The 25,116-nt window shown below is 43.4% G+C and overlaps 1 protein-coding gene across 1 annotated transcript in view; it reads left to right on the top strand.

The window, feature by feature from the left end:
• Positions 1–306: 306 nt before the first annotated feature.
• The window catches only part of LOC147717098 (uncharacterized), a 38,774-nt gene continuing 13,964 nt past the window's right edge, over positions 307–25,116 (top strand). The window contains exon 1 of the mRNA XM_086919843.1: positions 307–387. Within this exon, the coding sequence (XP_086775969.1) occupies positions 307–387 (81 nt within the window). The remainder of the gene's footprint in view (positions 388–25,116) is intronic.

The raw sequence follows: 25,116 nt of genomic DNA, 5'->3' as shown, positions 1-25,116 counted from the left end.
GACTGGGCCCAGAAGATGTGGAAGAAGTAGGGACTAAAGAAACCACCCAAGGTGAGTACCCAGGAACCCCACGGAGGCCGTGTGCAGAGTGGGAACACGACTGAGTGCTCAATACAAGTCAATGGGTACGTCGCGGTTGCAGTTTTTAAGAAGAAGGACCCTTCCCAGAGGACCCTGAAAAACCCTGTGGAAGATGAAAGTTTGGAGAGTCACCCCACCCGTGGATTCCCCAGGAACTAGGGTACGTACACCAGGGAAGCAGGGTGCATAGGAGCGAAGTAACATCGGAAACCGCCATAAACCAAAATGGAGGACTTTAGTGAAGATGCCACTGACGAAGAAGGTAAAAGAGTCCGGTGGAACCCAGAGGTGGATTCAAGACGAAAGGTACCTGCAAGAGAAGGGGACAAAATCTATCCCACTCCGAAGAGACCAGGAGGCATGGAAGACTAATGCCCACTGATGTCAGAGTTGCAGGTGAGTTGACAGTGCCTTGAAGTTGCTGCTGTGCGGACCAGGAGATGCTGTGGAAGACCCGGAGCCATTCACGAGCTGTCCTATGTCGGATGTCAAGAGCCAGGGGGTCAGTGTCTGGCAGGGGCACCAACATGCTTTGGCAACAGCAACAAATGCAGTATGCGAAAAAAGGTGTGGTGTCAGGACCAACTAGGTCCAAGTGACTGACCATGAGCAGGTAAGTCAGAGCAGGCCCAGAGCAAACAGGGGAGCACACTGGAGCCAAAGAATACCCTCAAGAGGACCCACTGGCCGAAGGCATAGGAGTCGCGAGAAGAGCTCACCAAAGGATGAATGTCCACGGTGCAGAAGATGCAGTGCAGGCAAAGAGCTTGGTTGTTTGAGGCTGGAGCTTCTTGCAGCCCGAAGATCTGTGGTGAGGGCTTCAATAAGCCTTGGCAACAGGAAGTTGATGGGGTTGCAGGGTTACTGCTCCAGTGGTTCCAATGAGGGATACTGCCTTCAAACCTGCTGTGAAGACAGTGTAGGCCTCAAGAGAGTTGGAGAATGACCGCCTGTGTTGCTAAACCTTTCTGGGTTTGTAGGTGCTCAGAACCAGCAGACCGATCAGCTTTGTTGCAGTGCCTGCAGATGCGGGTAATCGACTCCTGCACTTCAAAGGAGATTCCTTTGGGTGTCTTGATACACCAGGGTGTCATTGTACCCTGGTGTATCCGGATCACGTTTCTTGGTTTCTCCCGTTGGCGGGACGCACATTTCCTGATGGTCTCATACGGGAGGAAATGTTTTTGCCGCTTTCATAGGACACATTCTCTAGAGCCATAATTACTCTCGTTATGAGGCAATAGCGAGAGTGATACCTGTGTGGCTATCTTGTATTCCCATAACTGGCGAAAGTGTTTTATACTTCTACTTTAAGTCTGTTGAGCCAAAGAGGATATTATTTTGGAGAGTGTGCTTTTCCCGGTCTTATGGGTTACGGAATAGAACTATTCTATGACCTTCTGGAAGTACAGTTATAGTATCTTAGTAAAGAGAAACTGATGCTTGCTAAACATTTGATCTTGGACTCTGTATCATCCTTCATTTACAAGGGAGATCAGTTGGGGTGTCCAGGGCTGACTGAACTATCAGAGTTTGGTAGGGGACAAGCATGGTCCTTCTGAAGGAACTTGCTGGTACCTCATATCTCACCCGATTTAAGGCCATCATTATTTTATTTACAGGTCTCCCTCCCTGCTGTTCCTATCCTTTCCTTCCCTCGCTTGACCATCCCACTAGTCAGAGAGGATTTATTCCATCCTAGACATTCCTAAATATGAACCAGTAACTAATCGACTGAAGGATCTCCACTGGTTACCGGTGGGGAAGAGAATTATATTTAAGTCACTGTGTCTTGCATTTAAAGCATTACAGGAGAAAGGACCCCTTTATCTTAGAACACACCTCAGAAAATATGCCCTTTCCAGAAATCTAAGATCAGCATAGTCACACCTATTGGTAGTTCAAAGGTACAGGCAGCTGCGCTTGGGGGGGGAGGAGTTTTGTCGTTGGCACGGCCAAGGTATGGAACTCCCTTCCCTTGCAGATTAAAAAAAGCAACTCCTTGATGTGTTTCAGAAGTCAGCTGAAAACTTGGCTGTTTAAAAACTGATTAGGCTGTAGTGTAGTTCCTATATTCCCAATAGGCTCTGCGCATTGGAATAATATATTCAGCAGTGTAGACGTAGGACTGAGGTCGACTAGCTCTCTACTGACTGTATTAGACTTAAGGTTTGCCAGCTAGCTCAGAGGTCACTAGAAACTTTCTCGAATAAACGAGGAGGAGTTTAACCTCCCTGGATAGACAAGAAGGGATTGGCTTCTGACAACCATATAACATGACAACTTTGCTCCCTCAGAATAAGAGTTTATCTCTAGAGTCGTGTGAAAACAATAGACAGCTATTTCACTCAGTCAAATTGTGTGTACTTAGTTTCACCAGAGTGCAGAGAAAAGAGAGATGGGCTTTTTCAATAAAAGGTGTAATTTATTGAGCAGTCTTCTTTCTCATGCAAGAAAAATGAATTGCCATAATTGCAATACTTAATGTAAAGTATAGTGCGTACAGTAAAAAGAGTATTATGAAATAATACTGTAAAAGCATTGATATGGTTTCTTAGCCATAAGATACTTTAAAATGGATAAAAGATATACATACATATATACATTGACTAACGTACTCAACTGGTGCTTCTAAATACGCCTACCCCGGTGTATCTGACCTAAGCCAAATACGTGGGAAGGAGTAAGTAAGTAGCAGTTTAAGTTAAGTTGGTTTTGCCAAGAATCTGACTCAAGAATTCTCTTTAAGGATTTAGTCAGCTCCGTACCTGGGTAATAGAATGCAGGAGATCTGGTATCTCTCTTTCAGGACTCGATATCCCAGCAGCCCGCGAAGGCGGCTGAGAACACCGGAGCTGGATTTCTCGGCAGGAGAAAGGACAGTGTCTCTCTCAGTGCGTCAAAAGGGAGGGCAGCATCCGTGGGCTCTCGCATCAGCTGGGCACTCGGGCAAGTAGATAGCTGCTCGGCTCCAAAACCACCACCGTGTGTTTGCTTAAGGCAACGTTGGTATATTTTTACCTGAAAGGTGCCGAGTTTGACGTAAGGTTTGGACATAAGACGTCAATAAAGATGTCACTAAAAACTGACTGTTCCTTTAGTGTTCGCAGGAGTTCAATGACAAATCAAAACAAAAGCAAATGGGGATTTCCTAGGTTGCTGGAGGTTTGGTGTGTCGAAAGAACTCGTTGTGCTCTCTAGGAATCTAAGGAAGTAGCTTTGCCGTGCTTTGGACTGCAAGGGCTATTTACTAAATATGGATCTGATTCTTATGCCAATATAGGGATATTATTGATTATAGCCGTAGGGCATAAATTAGCAATACTGATTTAGGTTCCTAGATAAAAACACAATAAGGCATTCAAAACGGGATTTAGTTGGTATTCTAGCTCCCAACTATTTCAGCGCCAAGACCCCCTTGGGCATACGCTGCGCTTTTTAAAATGTAAAATCAAATCAAATCAAATCCGGACTTGGGGCTGTCGAGAGGTGGACCCTTTAGAGCTTCACCCAGATCCTGAGGATAACCTGGAGACAGTGACACCTATTTATGTAACTTAACACGGCACATTTTGTGACAGTATTACGTCATAATTTTGTAATTTTTCACATAATAACATTGTCTGGGCGAAGGTTTCACCTCATTAGTATCAGTTTTATATCCAAATACAGTAATAATAAAGTCAAAGATGACCTGTCGACATCTGCATAGGCCTTCCACTGCACAGCAAAATTGGTTGCTAAAATGTTAGTAACTTTTGATCTGTTAAAATCGGCAAATTATGCAGTGGATAATGGATTATGTGGCAAATGTGGTAAATCCATGATGATGCAGCAAAAGACAAAGGCCACAGAACTGTATAGTTCCTGTGGCCCTCTATACGACCTCAAGCAGAACTGCGTACCTAACGAGATAAGATCAAGTTCACTGAGGTCTTAGAAGAAAGGGTAATTGGGGCAAATATCTCTGGGTGTAGAACGGCAGTGGATAGTACCTTGGGAAATAGGCTCCTAGAGGGTAGATAATTCTATGTGTTTTCTTACAGTTTACTTTATTCTTGACTTTGCTTGGCAGCGCCTGATAGTTTACCATGTTTCTAGTTGTAAGTCAGGCAAAGGGGTAGCTGAAGAGAATGGTAGAATCTGGTTGGGGGATAACTAAAGGAAAACCAATAAAGAGGGCTAAAGAATTGAATGATACAGACACACTCAGCATTACTCAAGACCCTCACCTATAATAAGAGGAGTTAGGTTCCCCCATAAAGAATGCAAGTATATTACAAGCTGAAGTAATTCAGCAGATATTGCCTCCACATGAGACCCCTCTAAAATGAGAGTCAGGGAGCTGTATAACGAATATATGATGTTACATTGCGGTGTTCACACCTCGATACCTTTACAACGCAAGCATTACAACGCAAGTCATTACAATGACTTGCGCTGGAGGGTGCTGGACTTAGGAATTGTATGATTTACTATTCCAACTCCAGCCTATGTTACAGTGAGGAAGGTGTTGGAATAGTAAATCATACTATTCCTTGGCTTAGAGCGCCATCCAGCGCAAGTCATTGTAATGACTTGCGTTGTAATGCCCTCGTTATAAAGGTATTGCGGTGTGAGCACCGCGATGTAGCGGATGTTTCCCGTTTAAGACATGCAATCATTTCCCTCAGGTTGTTGAAGAGATTATGCGCAAACACCGAACTATGTGTGGGATTACGGGACCATAGTATATAGGGACTGAGTCATCCTACTACCTTAGTGCCCATGACCCCAGGACCGACTAGCTATAGTGTCTCACTTGCCCTCCTACTCACTCACAGAGGAACAAGTGATTAGACACCCCAGAACACAACAGTCCCGGCTCTTTCAGGAATCGCGGTTCCAAGACACACCTGTTCGCACACTCTCTTGTATTTATCCACAATAAGATCTGACAGACACACACGAACAAGTTTAAAATATTTATTTTATCTAATGTGCTCGTATATGCAGTATACGTGCCACAATAGGCAGAAAAATGCATAACAGTAAGATGGTCAGCATAGCAATTAGTCCATAAATCATAAAAGGAGCTGTCATAGTGAAAGACAGTGTAGTCTAACCTTCCTCCCCTTGCATAGAATCAGGATGATTATTTATTAGACTATCTCTGGCCGTTATCTGCCGACCCCATACCTTAGCCTATAGAGGGTATATCTTCATCATTGGAGCTGTCATTCTCTTCTTCCCGGAAAGGTCCCTCTCCAAGTGTTCGCTACCTATTCATGTAGTCCAATAAGACCAAAGTATGTACTCTCAAACAACAGCTGCATCTGTATGTTTTGTCTACGTGTTAGGGCCTGACCAGAACAGAATAATAAGGGGCATTGTTGTTTAACCTTGTTCACAATGCTCAGATTAAATCCCAGGAACCCACAAAGCATGGACGCAGCAGTAGTTTCTCATGTGAAAATATCAAAAGAGGCATTTGCAAAAAATAAACTCCTGTAGTAACGCGTGCAAAGCAGGAAATAGTCTGCAGGGAACTCATGCTAACTAAGGTAAGATGACAATATCCCCATGGGATATGTGACAAGGTACACGCAGCAGCCCCCAACAAGCCATGTGAGGTGGCAGTGCTTCTGAGGAATGCTCAGGGGGTGACAATGTTAAAGGCAGTTTAGGGGGCATCATTATGGGGGGAGACATCAGCCAAGGGGTAAACGCAGAAACATATCTGTTTAAATACAAAACAATAGATATCTTGGATGATTTGGGATTAGTAGACATTTGGTATCTGTTACACCTTAGGAAAGGATTTAAAATTCTTGTCAGATAGGCAGAGCGCATATTCTAAAATAGACTTACTGCTCAGGAATAATGTATTGATTGAGTTAGTACGAGCAGAGGAAATCAATGTGGTATAAAGCCCCAACTCATATCTGATTTTTCAAGAGGGATTGAAGAAGGCCAAGACAGCTATGATAAAAGGGAAAATAAAGGCCTTGTGGGCTGCAGAAAAAGAGTAATAGGATCTTGATACAAGAACAACAAAAAGAATAACTTACATTGGCATAAGAATTGCAAAGAGCAAAAGGAATCAGAGAAGCCCTAAATAAGTGACAAAATCGAGAGGGAAACTAAATATGCTATATTCAATAGATCACAGAAGGTCCACTTGGCCCTTTAATGCAACAGCTATGAACATAGATGTTGGGTTTATGAGACCTCAAAAAAGGTGTGTGTTGAAAAGTAGGTACAACAGGACAGTATTCAGAGAATTCTGTAACCAACTGTACTATAGAGGGGGGACTGGTACAAACCAGGAAGCATTCTCACAATTTTCCAGCATTATAGAGGGCCAGAAGGATACATGGCAAGACACAATAATGGTAAAAGAGGTGCAAACTGTCATTAGAGAGCTGCGCCCCCACAAGGTACCAGGCCCAGATGCATAATCCGGGGATTCTTATAAAACATTTATGAACCACTTGGCCCCAACGTTTAAGAAGCTTGGCCAAACCATTGCAGATGGGTGAATAGCAGCACACTCCATGTTCAATGCAGAATGTGTTGGTGCTCACAAAACTGTGGAAAGATGGCCAACTATGCAGCACTTTTAAGTCCCGTAGCCTTACTGAACATTGATAATCGACAACATGTGAAAATTTGGGTCTCCGCTTATCTGTAATCCTTTTGACCATATACAGCAGGACCAATCTGAGTTTATACAACATAGACAAACATCTGACAATATTATGAAGACAACCCACCTTAAGAAGAAATCTGGAAAAAGAGGATTGTAAGTATTGGCTCTGACAAAAGTCGAAGAGTTTACCAGGTTTGGCTGGCAATGCTTGAGGAACGTAGTGGCATGGCTAAATCTACTAGAAGACTGAAGGAGGATGGTCATGGCACCGCTAGAAACACTGACAGCGAATATCATAGTGAACTGAATATTCTTGGGAACAATTGAGATCCAGAGATGCACCAAACAGAAGTGTCTAATGTCATCCCTTCTATTTGCAATGGCATTAGAACCACTAGTGATGTAAATGTAAATGTAAATGTAAATGTAAATGTCAAGGTATTTGTAGAGCGCACTGTCACCAAGCGGTTTCCTGGCGCTATTACTCATACCGCTGTGGAACCCCTCCTGGCTTTCCCTGTGAAGTGTCCACTCCTGGGCACCCCCAGGGTGAAGCCAGGCATCCACAGCGCTGTTGGGGCCGGTGTGGAGGTTAAGCAAGCTATTGCCCAGAGTTGCAGCATGGGACCCATGATTAGAATAGGCACCGAGGCGAGAAATCAGTTCCGAGGAATTATGAGCCCAAGACCCGCCGAGGCGGGAATTGAACCCTGGTCCCGGACCAGAACTCTGCATCAGGGTCTGCCGCTCTAACCATTGAGCCACACTCCTCCACAGTGATGGCAAGTAAGTAGGAGGTAAGAATATAAGCTATGAAATCTGGAGAGGTGACACATAAGATACCTCTATTTCTGGGCGATGTCCTGCTGTATATTCAGGAACTGCTGGATTTGAAAGCATCCCTGTGCCTTGACACTGGTGGTACGAATGAAAGCAGTATTAGCAAATACAGCCACTTCTGGGAAATAAGTATTGCTGCTAATTGTTAGACCTGGCACCATTGGCGTGGGTCTCCCTTCCATTTTTGCTGTTGTGTCATGTATTTTTGCTGGTGTTGTATGCTTTGGGCACTGAGCCACTGCTATTCAGTTCCACAGTGCAAGTGCTCCCTATTGTAAATTGATGTATTAATCAGTGGTTCCATGTTTGGCTATTTGGTTTACTTGTCAGACCCTAGTCTGGTGCACTGAGTGTGCCCAGGGCGTGTAAATCCAAATGATGCTAGTGGGCTTGCAGCACTGGTTGTGCCACCCACAGAAGCAGCCTTGTAAAGTGTGTCTAAGGTCTGCCATTGCAGAGCCTGTGTGAAGTCTGGTACTGTCATGCTGACTGGGCAAGTGCACCCACTTCCCAGTCCCTAAACCTTTCCTTTTCTTCATATCAGTCACCCCTATGGTAGGCCCAATGGCAGGGTGCTTTGTAAGTATAAGGTAGGACAAGCCCTGATGTGTTTGGCATGTCCTAATAGTGAATTACACCCATTTTCGTTTTTCACTATTGCAAGGCTACCTGTTCTCCATAGGCCAGAATGGGCTGTTATTACATTTTATAATCCTAACTGTCTCAGAGAACATGGTAGAAATTCGAGTTTAGTATGCCTGAACTCAGAATAATAAAATACATCTTTTAGTGAAGTTTATTTTAATATTCTGTGTTTTCAAATACCACTTTTAGAACGTTGGTATTTGTTTTTCTAACCATTCAAGCCTGCCTCTGCTAGTTTGTGTATTCCTATGTCTGGTTTTGTGAGTGACAGGGCTGGGAAATTCCAGGAGACAGGCTGAGTCACCCAAAGGTGAATAGAGAGATCTGCATCTAGATGGGAGGGAGGAGCTGCACCTGAACCTTGAATAGTGCTGTGCCTGCCTTTCATAATGCTGGCTCCACCCCCTGGGGAGTGGCTGATGTCTCTGCCCTGTACACTGAAATAAGAGAAGGAGTCCTGTAAACACAGTGCTCCAGGACTGTACTTGTCTTCCACAATTCTGGCTCCAGGTCCTGTGGGGCATCTGAGGTACAAGCCCTGCACTGTAAAAGGAAAGGAGAAGTCTGGTAGACAGAGTGCTTCAGAACTCGTTTGGACAGGGCAAAGGCCCCCTCAGAGAACAAAGGATTTTGGAGTATAAATATTGGGACCCTGATCCCATGGAATTAGATCACTTTGGACTACAAGAAGAAACCTTTACTGAGGAGAGGAACCTGAAGAAACGGAGGAGAGACTATTCCCAAGCTGAAGTGCTGCTTGGGGGATTGGCCTGCAGTGGTTGCCTTACTGCCAAAGGAAGGAGAAAGGATCTTTGTGTACTTTGCTTTCAACTTGTGAAGGATGTGCAAGGGCTTGGAAAAGAGCTGGCCTCCTGCTGAAGTCTCAGGGACAACAGACTTCATCCCCCAGCTCCTCAGAGTTCTTATGGAAGTGCCTGCTGCTGTTTTTGGCCTTCTGAGGAACTGCGTGTCGCAAGGAGCTGGGAGCGCGACTCAATGAGAAGAAGCGTGTCACTGTGCTTGCCGTCGCAACTATGAAGGAGGATGTCGCCGTGGAACTGTCGCACTGCACCGCATCGGAGAGAAGCGTGCCGCAACGAAGAGGAAGCGTGTCGCCATCGCTGCTGCCGCCGTCGCAACTCTGAAGGAGGGTGTCGCTGCTGGAACTGTCGCATTGCACCGCATCGACCAAGAGCACCTCACATCCCCGAGAAGCGCACCGCCGTCGGAGCTGCTGCCGTCGTATCTTGGATGTCGCCACTGTAGTTGTCGCATCGAGCGGAAGCTTCACGCATCATGGAGAAGAGCGTCACCGCTGGAGCTGTTGCAGTCGCATCGTAAGGGTGTCGCCGCTGCAGACCACGCATCGAACAGAGAACTTTTCGCATCTCCGAGAAGCCTGCCACATCTGGAAGATCTTGACGTCTTTATTTCTTTGCACCTGACTTTGACATCGTTGCTGCATTGCTTGTCGTGGAAGCGCAACGCAACTTAAGGTACATTGACGCAGAGTGTCGCATCTAAGAACTGAACTGAACTAAGCTTAAATCTACCATCTTAAAGTAATCATAGTGTGTATTTTTGTCGTTTATGGCCTGTGGTAACTCTATATAAAGTCTACTTATTTTTTATATAAAACCTGTGTGGTGTCCATTTGTAGTGTTGTCACTGGGTTACTGTATGTGGTCACAACTACTTAACTTACGCCTCTGAAATAGGCCTTGACTGCTCGCGCCACACAGCCTAGAGGGTGAGCAGGGGTTATTTTAGGAGTGTAATTCCCTTGTCCTGACTAGAGGAGAGGGTCCCTATTTTTCACAAGTACCTACCTGTGCCAACTAGAGACCTCCAAATCTAACACTAATCCACACCCCAGCTGAGATAAGAGACAAACTTAAGGAGGTGGTGACTTTTAAAATTAGCGAGAGATCTTTGAAGTGCCTGGGCTACACCTTACGGTGCACATGCAAGATGCTCCTAAAGACCAAACTTACATTATTACATTCCATTGACACTAGTGATGAAAACGTGCGTTGACCATGGGTGAGAAGGATAAATGCAATCAAGATGGTAGCAATACCGAAGTTCTTCTACGGCTTTCAGGCACTCACAATTAAAACAGACAGAGCAAATCTGGGTTGTATATAAAAAGACTTGTTCAACTTTTTCTGGAAGGGTAAATTGCAGCAGGTATTGGGCAAAACCCTTTAAACCTTTCAGAAACAAAAGGGACATGAGCATCCCAAATGGAGGAAAATGCTATAAAGCTTTCCAACTTCATATAACAGGACAGAAGTTTCTGAGGGAATCAAGCCAAACCCGGGTCCATGTCAACCGGGCTTTCTACGGAGACTCAGCCAAAGTGGCCATGTTAAAGTTATATCAGAAACTCACCACTACGAATATGGAATAATATGAATCACATGATCTCACTACCTCTCATCTCTGCTAACACTCTTACACTACAAATCAGCATTTGTTCCTTCTAGTGTATGAACTGTCTTTGAGACATGGCGAGAAGGGTAGTGCAGAACCTTAGCGGACATGCATTACTATGGTCAGCTAAAGACATATAAAGCCAGCAAGCGCGAGTTTGGGGCCATCGGAGAGAGGGAGCTTTAGACATCAGCAGCTGAGAAACTGGGTAACACAAACTCTTAACAAATTGGCTGCAATTAGAGTTGACAAAGGATTGGACAAAGGAGGAGGTGTCTAAAATATACACCCTATTATCTAGCCTGAAGAGTCTATTAAAATCGAGATGCATCCAGAAATGAGAAAAATTATTGAAGCAGGCATAGCAGTAACAAAGTGGGGGTATATCTGGAGAAACACATTGACAAATCATAAATATGTCCTATAAAGGCAGTCCTTTCTTAAAGTAGTGGTTAATCAGTGGTTAATTGCTATATGATGTCCGAAAGATTCAGCAAAAAAAATTGTGATGGCATCATTGACAAATATTGGAGGAAAGGTGGATTTATATGGATCCTACTACATGTATAGTGGGATTGCCCCAAAATATGGATTTGTTGGCAGAAGAACTGACTGCAATTAAAGAAATATTGGCCTTTTCAGTACCAGTGGACTCAAAGGTGATATTAATGGGATTGCGACCAGGGAGTGGAAGGGGCTAAGAAAGGCAGAATAGTCCTTGCATGTATGCATCATAGTGATAGCCAGGCAGTGCAAGTAAATAAAACCACCCACATCAGATCAAATGAAGCCCTGGGTTCACCATCTTGTCATCTCATCAAACACAAAGACTTATTTTGACCATTTAGCAACCGGTATTGGAATACAAGGGCAAAGAATAAAGAAATGTCTGATGTTAAATTAACATCCCACAAATCTTTATTAAGAAAATATAAATGCGGGTCCCCTAGGGCGCCATTTTGTCATTGTTGCTCATTAATTTACATCTATCTCCACAAGCTCAGCTAGTTGAATCTTTCCATCTAAAGTGTTTCGTTTATGTGAATGACACGATGATGATAGCTAGCTTTAGGAAGGGTGACCCTGAAGCATCATTATCTAATTCTATGTCTAGAGAAAGTGCATAGTTGGATTAATTCGCAACATCTAAAGCTCAACGGCCCAAAACAAAGATTTTGACTCTGACTTTATTAGAACAAGGATCCACAGTGACCAAAACCTGCCTATATCTAGTGCACTCACTAAATCAATTGTGACTTTTGTTTACTCCTTCTTAAATAATCACTAATCCAAATGTATTTGTGTCATCCCGCCTGGATTATTGTAATTCTATCTACTTGCTCCTATCAGTTATTCTCATTAAAAAAGACAGTTAATTCAAAATTTCGTAGGAAGATTAGCTGCTAGTGTGCAATAAATAAATAAATAAATGTCGCTTTCAGATTTCCCCACTGCTAGAATTTCACTTGCAGCCAGGAAAGGAGATAGTCTTGTTTGAAGCCCTCTGTTTAGCACATAAAGTGTTATACCAACCAAGGGGGTGATTCCAATGTTGGTCAGAAAGTCTCCGAATGGGATTTAACTCAGCCAAATTCGATTCGCAACCTGTCTTTCCGCCCGATTCGGAAAGCTGTCCGACCAACCAATTACGATAGTCAGAAAGCGTTTGGACTTTCCGACTTGTTCCGAATGGCATTCGGAGTAACCAAGTCATTCGGAGCGGACTCGTGCAGGCCTTCGGTCCATGTTTCCGACCGACGTATTACTATGTTGGATTCGGACAGGCTTTCCGACTGGTTGTTCTGACAAGGATTGACTGTCGAAATCTTACTTTAGGGGGCCGCCCTTACACCCGGAGCCTTCCGAATGGGGCCTGTGGTGGTACCCATGGGTCCCCTCTTTCTAAAGATGCACAGTGTGGCAGGCACCATGGGGTGCCTGCCACAGAGTGCACGATTTTCCACACCAACCCCTGACTTCAATGGGATCCTGTGTATTCGGTCGGAACACAGGCTCCCATTGAAGTGGATGGGAGTAAAACCGACTAGTATCCGGAACCATCGTAATCGGTTGGTGAGATTCCCCGAATCCGATTTGGTCGGAAACCATTCCAAGACCACTTCGGTCGAAATGCTTTCTAATGACATTGGAATGAGGCCCCAAGTCTTCCACCTCACAGAACCCGCTTTAAACGATACACTCGAACACATATACTGAGATCAGCTTCCATGATTAACCTGGTAGTCCTGAAGATGAAACGTAAGACAGTTGATGGTAGAGCCTTCTTGGTAATTGCAGCTCAACAGTGGAATTAGTTCCCTGATATCCATAAGTGAAAGTCAGACCATCTGAAATTTAGGAGAAGGCTCAAGCCCTGGCTTTTCTATGAACTAATCTGACTCTGCATGACAACATGTGGGTGTTTGCGTCAGTTCAAAAGAATAATGATCCATTTGCATAGATAATAGGGCTAGGGGCCCCACAAGGCAAACAGATTTTAGCATTGCACTTGCATTAATTTCATGGCACACATTTCTTTGCGCTGAAAGGTTGATCTGCACTGTTGTTTGCACAGCTTTAAAAAGTGAACATATGCCATGCTCAGTCTTTGTTTCCCAAATGTACAGTAAACCTGACCCCTTGTCTTTAACTTGCTCTAAATCAGTGGTTCTTAACCTTTTGAGTTCTTTGCCCCCTCACTTAATCATTTACTGGAATCTAAGGACCCCCCACTGATTCATTATTGGAACCTGCGGGCCCCTACATAGACATTACTGGAAGCCAGGGATCTCTGACCCATATTTTTGATTATTTGAACCACAAAACAATACACAGCCAATACAAATACTTTAATTCACAAACAAATGTTAAAAAAAAATCAATATTGGTATTTCTAAATTCACTCATCGTTCATACTATTTTCTGTTTCAAACAATTGCACGATTACCACTAATCAATCTAAGTATACTAACTTAATTGTTAGCCTCCAATTTTAAATCCTTCACATTTACAGATTCTCCTTAAATTTTCAATTGTACATTTTTGTTCTTTATTTATATGCAATCTATTAATCGGTTATTATTATTTCTTTTTCTAAGCAAATGCGAACCCTCTGAAGTAGGCTTCGCAGACTTCCAGACCCCCTTGGACCCCAAGATAAGGACCAGTGCTATAAATCATTTCAGGGGCATCACTGAGATCCAACTGTGATGTCATGGTGTATATCAGTTGCATGATAGAACATGATCTCATTCACTTAACTGCGAATCATTCTCTATTCCTCTTAAACTTTCTAGACATATATTGGGCAGAATCAGAATAAGTTAACCTTCAGAACCGCCCAGAAAAATACAAGAGGTAGTGGAGGGGTTTGTAGAAAAGCGTAGCTCTGCCGAACTGTGCAGCTTAACAAAACCGTGGTCTCTGAATGTATTTTCCCCTACTTCCTCGTTAGTTGTATCAGCGCACCTGACTATTAAGTCCCTCAAATTAGGCTGCTTTGCTAATTAACAAACGCACCTCGTTCTCTTTTCTCTTATTGACGACGGAACCCTATCTTGTGCAAAGTTATTCTTTTTCCGCCGCATACCAATAGCTCTCCACTTCAGACGGGGGAATGCGGGCCGTGAATGCCGTCTGCTATGTTTGCTGAATTGGCTCCATCAATGAAATTGGCAATCCCAGCAGGGACCTGGGGGCGAGGACCTCAGTAGGTGGCCATCACACTGCCAGTTAGAGCTATTCAATGGAGTTCCCAGGAAGACATTCCAGCGTCTTGGAGAAGCTAGGCACTCAGGGGCAGGGTCAAGATGTACTAATCTAAAAGGCACATTTCCACCAATGGCTTCATTTGTAAGGCTGGTGACAGAAATGTCACTGTGTGATTTTTCCCAAAACAGAACATCAATCTCAAAATATTTTGACTTGGAAAAAAAAGCATAGATCAGAATGCATTTTTAACTGAACTTCCCAGGTAACCAGTGTGTAGGCCGGGTTTGGTGTCTTAATGGACTAATGCATCCATTCGTTGTATCCGTTTTTGACCTCACAGATACAGACTGGAATATCTGTGGGTCCACTCAGCGTTTCATCACTCTGATGTTGATAACATGAGTATAATGGGGAGTTCAGTAAAAATAAGTACCAAGATGCACCAGACTGTGAACGTTTGCATTACAAGTAAACATGCTCCATTATCTGTAAATGTTGCTTATATTTTAATGCCATTACCATTTGCGATTCAGTAAATTATATTTAATTTAATTCCGTTTCAACTTCTCTGATCTTTTCTACAGAGCTGTCATACAAGGCGCTCTGTAGGGTAATGTCATATGTGGTACATTTTACAGAGATTAAACAATAGCCTTGTATATATCATCACTTTAAAGAAAGATCCCTCTCTCCACTGTATGGAGGCACTGATTTTGGAACTTTAAGGCTGTAAAAAGGACAAAGTTGCACAAAACCATGGGCCAGATTTAGAGTTTTGAGGGTGGTTTTTCATCAGTCAGGATGGCTGAAGACATTACGTCTTCCACCCTGACAGAACACGACTTGCTAAACTTTAAGATCACCAGCTATCTCTGTGCCTCTGAAAGTACAAAAAGTTTGGTGGGCGACTGCTGACAGTTTTGATGGCCTTCAATAAAATGTTTCATTTCAAAAGCGGGACTTTGTTTCGTAAAAACAAATAACCCCCATCTTCAGGTAATTTTTGTTTATTTTCCTGGCAGTGATGGACAGAATAAAGAGTCATAATGCGATCAGCCTTAAATAGGGTGGTAGGTCTCATGGCTTTAATCCAATGCCCCTACTCTGTCTACAACAGTGCCCATGAGGAGACAACCACTGGGATACTGATGGTCCCCCGACTTAAAGTTGGGCAGGCCGACTGAGGGTTTGGTGGATAAAGTATTCCTTCACGTTGGTGACATAGTATCCTATCCACTAAACTCTAAACTGTCCCTATGTTTTTACCTCAATTATGCTTCATTGAAATTAAAACACATATCTTGTGAGTAAGGTGGATAGCCAATGAATGCTGAAGCCAAGTTATAAGCTCAACTCTTTTTCTGTAGAAAGAGCCACACTTGAGTAATATTTTCTGCAAGAAGTAATGTGATCAAGCCAGCTTAATTTCGAATGCCCAAACGGATATATTATAGCCTTATAGCCCGCCGTAGAGGGCTATACCGGCTATTAAAGGCTCTCTCCAGCGTTAAAGGCCCCGAGCCGAAGGCGAGGGCCTTTAACAAGGGAGAGGGACTTTAATAGCGGTATAGCCCATATACGAAGGGCTATAAGGCTATTAGAACATTCTGCCACTAGAGGACAGAATGTTCTAACAAAAAAAAACAAAGCCTTTTGGGAGCGCGAGGGGATTGGAATCCCCTCAGGCTCCCTGAAGCCTTTGTTCACAGCCAGAGCTGTGAACAAAGAAACATTGGAATGTTGGAGCTCCGGGCTTATACCAGCCATTATAAGCCCAGAGCACTCCATTGTTTTCAATGGAGCTCCCAACATTCCAATGTTCTAATAATGTTTACACGTGTATATCAATTACTGTTTGGCTCCTTATACATTTTTTATTTTCTAAGGACTGCCATTGCAAAATTAAACTAAAGTTACTATTAACTCCTCTTCATCATTCATTTGTGAGAAGGTGAGTCATGCTGCCTCCCCGAGACCCTTTTTGAAGGCCTTTGTTTTGTACCTAGAAGTCTTCTATTTCTTCTAACTTTCCATTTTGTTCCTCTGGCTCCCGTCCCTAGACATTGCTCCACCTCATTGCACCCCTTTACATCCTGGAACTACAAGGGAATTTCTAACATCCAAACTAAGGGCATGTTACAATCATGGTGGAAGGATGGCCAGTCAAGATGTACCGTTGAAGAGGAGATTAAGCGTAATGAGAATTACTGCAAGTCATCCAGAAATTGGCTTTGCTTTGACTCTTGGAACAAATCCAGATAGCTAGATTGATCCTGACTCAGTTCAGGCTCAGGAATCTTTTGTTTGCTCTCCTCTCAGATTAAGCTGTCATAATTCCAGCACAGTGTAGTGGTTTGCTGATTAACATAAAGTCAGTACAGAGCAAGTTTACCATCTAAACCATAAATGGTCGTTGAGGGTGTTGTAAACATAGGTGATCCAAAACTGTAAGTTCAGAAAAACTCAAATAAATTCCAGAATGGTAGAAAAGCAGATGACCTACATATTTGAAAACAAATTACATTTTGTGGTGAGTGCAACATTCATATCAGTTGGAAGATCAGTGAAGTGGTTTAGATTTCTTAGATATCCATACAATCCCTGATTTTCATTACAATTTGACCAGTAACCTGTACTTTTCGACCAATTTTAAAAATAGGCACAATAGACAACACCAAGAGTCACTTCATTTTGCAGTGGCTACTATGTAGATGAGCCTACTCCTTTTTAAACTTAAATTAGCATATCACAAAGTGTTTGTAATTGACCACACAAAATCAACCCATCCAATTGTCAGATACCAAAACATTCAGTCACAGGCACTACAAATACACAGTTGGCGAGACTGAAGTCAAGAGAATTTGGTTTGAATGAGTGATTCTGTGTTTGAAATTGTAGCTTAGGGTGAGTGAATATAGTTTGAAATATGGTTGGTAACCCAATTTGACTTGAAAACCGTGTGCCTACTCCCACAGCAAAACTATATTTATGACTACATTTGTTGCAATAAGTCTTATCCAGAGAGCGAAAAGAGAGCAGTTGAAGATGGCAGGGGCTGTGCCTCAAGGAAATGAATGAACAGGGTGAGTAAAACCTGATGTAGAAGAGCTGTGCCTCCAGAGCCAGGAGTTATGAGATAAGACTTGCCAGGGGGTGGCTTGTTGTTACATAAAGAAGTTCTACACTCAAAGAGCACCACGTGCAGTGGATGTCTCATCGTAGGAGTGCTGTGAAATTTAGAGGTGTGATCACAATATGAGAGCAAATACATAAACAAATTGATGCCTGCATTGCTAATTTTGGCAATAATTGGACCAACTAAGTGCATCTGGTCGTTCTTACCAGATGTGGATTTCTATTCAGGGCAGTACAGCTAGTTCAAGCAATGAAATACACTACTGAGTAGCTCTTAAATGTACGTTACGTCTGATTTGCTAAAATATTCAGTTATTTATTCTCTTCAAGCACCCTCTCTGTAAGTTTTTTAAACTATGGTTCTGTGGTGATACAACTGTTCTTGAAAGGTCTACAAACCTAGTTATGGTTTTACAATATAGACTCTGTCACAAAATTTTCCCTATGTCTTTAGGCGATGCTCGGAAATCAAAAATTCAAAAAGCCAGTAAACACTGAGGGTCCGATTAAGATGTCGACGGAGTTGCCTTCTACCGTCACCGTCTCTGACTCGAAACTGATCTACCTGAGGTCAGCAGTACCAACTGCCTGATTATGATGCAACCAAACACTGTTCGGTCAGATTCCCACTGTTCTCTATTGGAGCTTGTGTCACGGCCGTAAACTGGCCGTAATACGGGCTCCTATAGAGAAACGTGTGTGTGTGTGAAAAACTCCACCCTGTGGCAGGCACCACTTGATGCCTGCCACACAGTGCAGGGGTTTACAGGGGGTTACCTTAGGTACCCCGTTGACCGCCAACTGTTGACCACGGAGGCAAGGGGGCACTGCTAGGGACCCCCAAAGTTGCTGTCCGACAGCCTTTCCGTGTCGGAAAGGCAGGCACTGTAAGGCTGTGGGAAACCGACCTCTTAATCCAGACTGTGGAAACGCTGTCCATAGGGGATTACCGTGCGTTTCCGACTGGCTGGAAGACTCCGATAGCTGGTTGGAACCGAGTTGGAATGACAGTCCAACCGCCAACATCGTAATCCGTCGGTCGGATCGCAAACTCTTTCGGTCGGAAATCCTCCAACTAGTGGCCGGAGGCTTTCCAACTGAGATCGTAACATCTCCTGAATGTGTAGAGAAAACATTTGTAAACATGGGCTACCAATGCACCTGGAGGAGGTGCAGTTATGTGCAATCCCACAAATATTTCCATTCCAGGCATTGAAAATGGAGACATTTCCAGGCAGATTCCTGTAATACCACATTCCAATGTTTAATGAAGCTTTCTCTATGTGACTGTAACTTTGCAGAAACAACTTAACCTGGACCCTAGCAGTAGGTGCAGTGCTCCTCAGAACCATCAGGAATCCTGTGAAGATTCCACATCTGTGAAATTTCCTGGGTAGCTCTTACTTAAAGTCTCCATCAGGGCGGAATCCAAGCTACTCATGGTGTGGCCCAAGCTCCTATATTGACAGCCCAAAGTGGTTGCGTCACCTAAGTCTTACGGTAGAGGCATGGCCAGTATGACTTTGGTACAGTTGTATGACGGGGTTAACTAGGTTAAGGTGGGACTAGAATAAGGTGCCACGTGTATGACACGTATGTGTGAGTCCAGAGGGGAAGTGAGTCCTTGCTTCAGCTCCAAATGTTAGACAACACAGTGTAGAGTGCATACATGCCAACATTTTCAATGTGGGATGTTGGAGATTTTGGAAACAAGTTTGGATGAATGTATTTGCCACATGATTTGTATTGAAGGAGAAGCAATTTTAGGTGGGAGATACCTAAAATTAAGCGATTTTGGCTTAAAGAAATTGTGAGTCTAGCCTGAATCAGTTCTACTGACATGTATGAGGGTGTCATGTGGATATTTCTCAGACCCTAGCGACAAAGAAGGTTTTGTGAGGTTTCATGATGAAATCTCTGTCTAGAGAGATACATTCTGTTTCTATCATCTCGCTGATATAAAGAAGGCATGTAGATTGTTCTGAATAAATAATATTAAGTTCCCCCTTAAAAAGTTTGTCAAGACAACTACAAAGGGTCCAATGTTTCTGGACCTGAAATAACTGGGACTGGTCACACTGGACTCGGTTGTAGCAGGTGTGGATCAGCACCCAGTAAAACCATGGCTGGACAGGGCCAGGAACATGGCAAGAGGAACAGTCTTGCCCCTGCTCGCCCCTTCAGCACTACGGGGGAGCAGACACTTTTCTCTCCAGCAAGGCAAGGGCACAGATGGACTCCATGCCCACTGCCCCCCACAGCCTCACCCACAATGGCAGTGGCCATTGACCATTCAACGAAAGAAGCTTGTGAGCTCAACAAAGGCACACTGTTGAGTCAACATGATGGCGCCGCATTGCACACCTTCATTTTCTTTTTTTAATTTCAAAGTCAAGAGAATTTCGTTTCCCAAACCGGGATTTTGTTTCTAAAAATAAAAAAGTAAAGACTTCCTCGCCATAGGAGTTTTTTTCCAATGCATGAAGGTAATTGAAAAGTTTTTACTTTTACATACTGCCACATTGTTGTGGGCGGTGGTCAGTTGTGATCAGTGGCGGCTCCTTCGCTAAGGCGGAGGAGCGTTGCCCCACTGCTTTCAGCATTGTAAAAAAGGAAAAATAAAATAACAACACACATTTTTTATTATTTTATTTTTTCCTGCTGTGGCAGTTTTGCATGGCGGGGCAGGGCTAGGCTGCTCATCGCACTGGGGGAGGAGTGGTGAGCACTTAAGTGTGCATGAAAGTTTGGGCAGCCAAACCGTCATCGGCACTTTGCATTTTCTCCACCCAGGCTAAGTTACAGCCTGAGTGGAGAACATGCACAGGCTCATTGCCACATTCTGGGCACCGAACTATGGTGCACAGAGCAATAACAACACTGCCATTAGCAGCATCGTGATTGGCTAAGGGAAACCTGTGTGCTTCCTGCTTCCGTTCCAGGCTCATCAGAAGGGAAGCTGAGGAGAGATGCGGCCGGCCAAAGAAGTAAGCGTTTTTTTCTTTCCTACTCAACCCCCCTCCCCTGACCTATCATCCCCCTCCCCTGACCCACCACCCTCTCCCCTGCTCCACCACCCCCGATCTGTGCCAGCCGCAACTGGCGGTGGTTTGTAAAAGTAAAAATTGGCCATGTACCTGCCCACATTAAATCAGGCGGGCAGACACATGGCCAATCCTCCGACTGCTCTTACTCTGTCGGGCTGTCGTGGGGGGTATGTATGAGGTGGAGACAGAGTAATCTCCACTATCTATAAACTGAAAGTCTGCAGGTGTAGTTTTTGTTTGGCAGAGAGACTACTGAGACTGGGTACCCTCGCCACCAAATTCCAAATCGGACCATATGTGTTCTGGTGCTGCCCAGGTTGGTCTATGCTATCTGACCTCATTGCCAATAAGTTTAAAAGTTATACTTATACCTTTGTAACTTGAACATTTAATTTCACATTTTATCTTCTGAAAGTATTTTTTTGAATTGTAAGTTTATTTATTTTAAATGTTGTGGTAAAAGCTTTTAAGAATTCTACTTCAATACATTGACACAAAGTTTAAATGACAAAAAGTTGTATTAGTTGCATTTCTGGATTAGAATACCTGGAAAGATCCAACAAGTCATCCAGTTATCAGTCCTATGAAACCACGTCTCTTGTTGAATGTAGTCACCATATGGCCACTTCATTTTATGTACCCCTTCCAATTTGGTATAGAAAACTGGTTCACCTGCTCCCATGTTTTGATCAATCAAAATGGCCCCAGGTTTTCCAAAATGCTGCATGTTGTATTAGTGCCGGCAACAGTAGCCTCTCACAAGCCGGTGGTGCCTTTCTGTGTCACCGCCAATAAACCTCAGGAAATTGTTGAGAATAATACAAAAGCCATTGGCAGCCGGCTTTGGCCATTTCAAAACTGTTCGGCAATGGCTCCTGCCCTACGGGATATGCCCAATCAGATACATGGCCCGTGTGGCCCTTTCACTGTTCATTTTTACATCTTTTATAACATACCATGTGTATTTGTAAAGTGCACGTTCACCCAAGGGTATCTTGGAGCTGAATAACAGATGTTTATTGTTTCCCATCCTAATGGTACTCATTTTATTGACCTCAGAAGGTTGAGTGAACCTGCTGGGATTTGAACCTGTGCCCATGAGGGAGAACAGAGGCCCCAGACACAGTTATATTACACAATTAATGAGACCATTGAAATTGCCTGTTCGATTTGGGCATTCTGGCCCATTGTCAGAAAAAAATTAATTATGAAAATAAAATAATACTTATAATGCAGTCAATGAACATATTAGCCCTGTGATACGTACCCCATGTATTATTTAAGCTTATAGATGCCACCACCAAACTTGAATTAGTAATTTAAGGCCCAATGTCCTGTTCTATAGGAGATTCAGATGCAACCACGTGAGGTAGTTTTAAGAGGGTTTTAAAAAAGCCACTGAACACATTTGACGGTGGGGAAAATAATACTCTGCTCCTCCGCAATTACATGGCATAACACACATGTAAATGGACTGGGGGGGCCATGCACTGCTAATACTACTATAGTCATTTTATGATGCTGTAGTTAATAAAGTGGAGTGGTGTTGCACAGTGGCCAGAGCGACTGACTCTGGAGTGCAGGGCTCACGGTTGCAGCGGCAGCTCAGCATCATATGACTCTGGGCAATAGCTCACGTAATCTCCCTGACGGCCCGCAGTGCCTTGCAACCTTAAGGGGTGATATGTCTGTGCTTTACAAATAGGAATTATTATTATTAATATCTTTCATTCCCAATGTCATCTTAGTGACGTGTCACAATATTGTTCCCGGTCCATGGTATCAGTGACCCCAATTATATGGAAGAGAATGACATTTTAGTTATTGCAGCGAGTGAATCCCGGTCAATATATTAAAGACCACAGCAGGAAAAAAAAGTTAAAAAATCTGATGCCGGAGTAAACACTAAAGGCTGGACGAATTTCTCACAAGCAACCGTTGGCAAATTTCGTGAAGTTTAAGGGTATTGGAATATGGAAAATGCAATGCCAGAAATTGGCCTTTTATGTCCTCTGCATACATTGCGCCCTCCACGATGGTAGTTCTGCTCCAGCTCAGTTCTACTGCCCTGGAGCAAAACGAGGAGGTGCAAAACACAGATGTGTGCATCTCTCTGATATAAGCGCCTAGCACAAACTGGGGAATACAATGGAAAAAGACTTTGTGCTGGAGTCAGCTGCATATGTGTGATGCACTTTGTGCACACGCTGTGCATTTTGCACATGTGAAAATCCATTTTGTAAATTAAAGTGTGCAGTGTACAAAGTGCATGCTTTCTCCCACTTTGAACTATCATACATAGCTCGTGAGACTGACTTTTGGAAAGTCTGTCACTAACTGTTTACCTAACATGGCATATGCTTATCTCAGACTGCGAACCTCGAAATATTGTGGCCTTAATAAACGTTTCTATAGAATTGCACAACATTTGCAATGGTGAAATATAGGAGGTTGGCATGTTTGTTTACAACTGCAGAGTTGACGAACTGGGCACTCTGAGGTAAAATTGCACCTTTTTTTTAAAACCTGATGTTTTATTGTACTAAAATATGTCATTTTGAGGTCAGTCAAGTTTTGCAATTTTGCACTTCTACCAATGTGAAATCCTGAAGCCTTGCACAGCATCCTTATTCCCAGGGGTGCAGGAACATTTTTCAGAGATGGGGTGCTGCCATCAATAATACATCACTGAAGTCATAGGGATTGTGAAAAACCCAAGCGCATCACACATAGACAAGTGTAGCAATTGAGCCTCACTAATTCAGCAGTACAGTAATAAGGGTGTAGTATGTAGCAGATGATGCATTTTGGAGATCAGTGTCCCCAATATATTTCTAAAACATTATGGGCCTTATTACGATGTCAGTCGCCAGCTTTCCAACTGACATGTTAGGTTTACACTCCGAAATTGCAATGTCGGCGGTCGGAGTGTAAACCAGCTGGGTAAACCAAGTTGGTTCCAATGAGCTCAAAGAGCCCGTCGGCCAGCCGAATAAGCTCATAACCCCTAAGGACGGCTTTTCCACTGACGGGATTATGATCTATCCTGCAGCCTTTCCATGTCGGCCTTTCTGACATGGAAATGCTGTCAGAAAGCGACTTTGGGGGCCCCTAGCAGTGCCCCCTTCTCCCCCTGGCCCTCGGGTTCTGCCCCTGGGTGGCACCTATGGTGCCCCCCGAGTATCCCAGCACCATGTGGCAGGCACCATGAGGTGCCTGCCACACGGTGTAGGGATTTTCACAAACTCCCATTTCCCAATGGGAGCTTGTGCTGCAGGTGGTTTCCGCCCACCACACAAACTCCTATAGAGAAATGGGAGTTCACGACCACACCATGTCACATCCTAATTCAGAGTGCAAAACTGCCTACCTATGATCGGGCAGTTCCCACACCAAGAAGGTGTCCGACATCGTAATGAGGCCCCTATGTTGTAGCAGATTGCCATTTGCAAACATCCAATTTTCATTCAATTGAAATGCCCACTAAATTTTCACAGACACAGATTTACTGGTAAAACCAAATAGCGCACAAACGATAATGTGTGGAACATGGGTTTCAGCCAATATTTATCATTTGCACATTACTAAGTAAAATGATTTGGTTTATTTTGATTCTATTAAAATCTTTGTTTCCATCTCCCTATAGAATTTAAAATGTACTTCATTTGTGCTTTACTAGCTAATGATATAGTTTCAAATATTTGTACAGATAATTTAAAGATATTTAAGTAGTGTTGTGTGTTCCAAAACAATTGACATCCTAGAGCCTTTCCTTTCACACTCCCTGTAACCCACAAGTCTTGTAGTTGGCTTAAAAAAGGTCTCTCACTTTGCAATCAAAGAAAAGTAAACCTCAATCTCCAGGCTATTATATCAGGCAGCTTGTTAGCAGACATAGCCTGAGATTTGACCACTAGTCTATTTGAGCGTCACAGCTAATGTGACAAGATAAAAACTAAATGTACAGGGATCGTTATTGCTCATTAACCGTCTGAACTCCAGCATTATTTTGGGGGTGCAGCACCCCACACACCCCTACTTCTAGTGCCTTTGCTTGTTCCTGCAGGAAGGATGTTTAGTTCGCTTGATTGAAGATGGGAGTGGGGACACATTGTACTTCCGTGTCACAGCAATCTCTTTCTCATCTGATGGGGGATAGTACAAGTGGTTAGATTTAAGCTCTTTCTCACAATTGATACTTCTTTGTCTGGGAAATGAATAACAATATTTCCACATTCTGGTCTCAATGCGTTCTTTGTGTCATGAATTAAATATCAGAATGTTGTGTACTATGAATAATTATGGTGCTCTGGGCAGTGACCTTTCCTCCAGTCCTTGCTCATTTCTCTTGCCAATTCCCTCCGGTTTCCCAGCATTTTAATGTTCTCCCCCACCCCTTCCTTTCTTTTGAAGTCACCGACGCTATCTTTGGCGTGGGGAGAGGACTGACCATTTCAACATGGAATTTAGTTAAGGTCAAATCCATTTATTTTTCTGTACTTTTGATGAGGTTAAATGAATGATGAATATGTTTTCCTTACATGAAACTCTAACTCATAAATATCTATATTTGTATCATGATATTTAATT

The sequence above is a fragment of the Lissotriton vulgaris genome, chromosome 5 (genome assembly GCF_964263255.1).
Source record: "Lissotriton vulgaris chromosome 5, aLisVul1.2, whole genome shotgun sequence".
Classification (NCBI taxonomy): domain Eukaryota; kingdom Metazoa; phylum Chordata; class Amphibia; order Caudata; family Salamandridae; genus Lissotriton; species Lissotriton vulgaris.
Note: the sequence above shows the minus strand (reverse complement) of the source record. Positions and strands in the feature narration are given on the sequence as shown.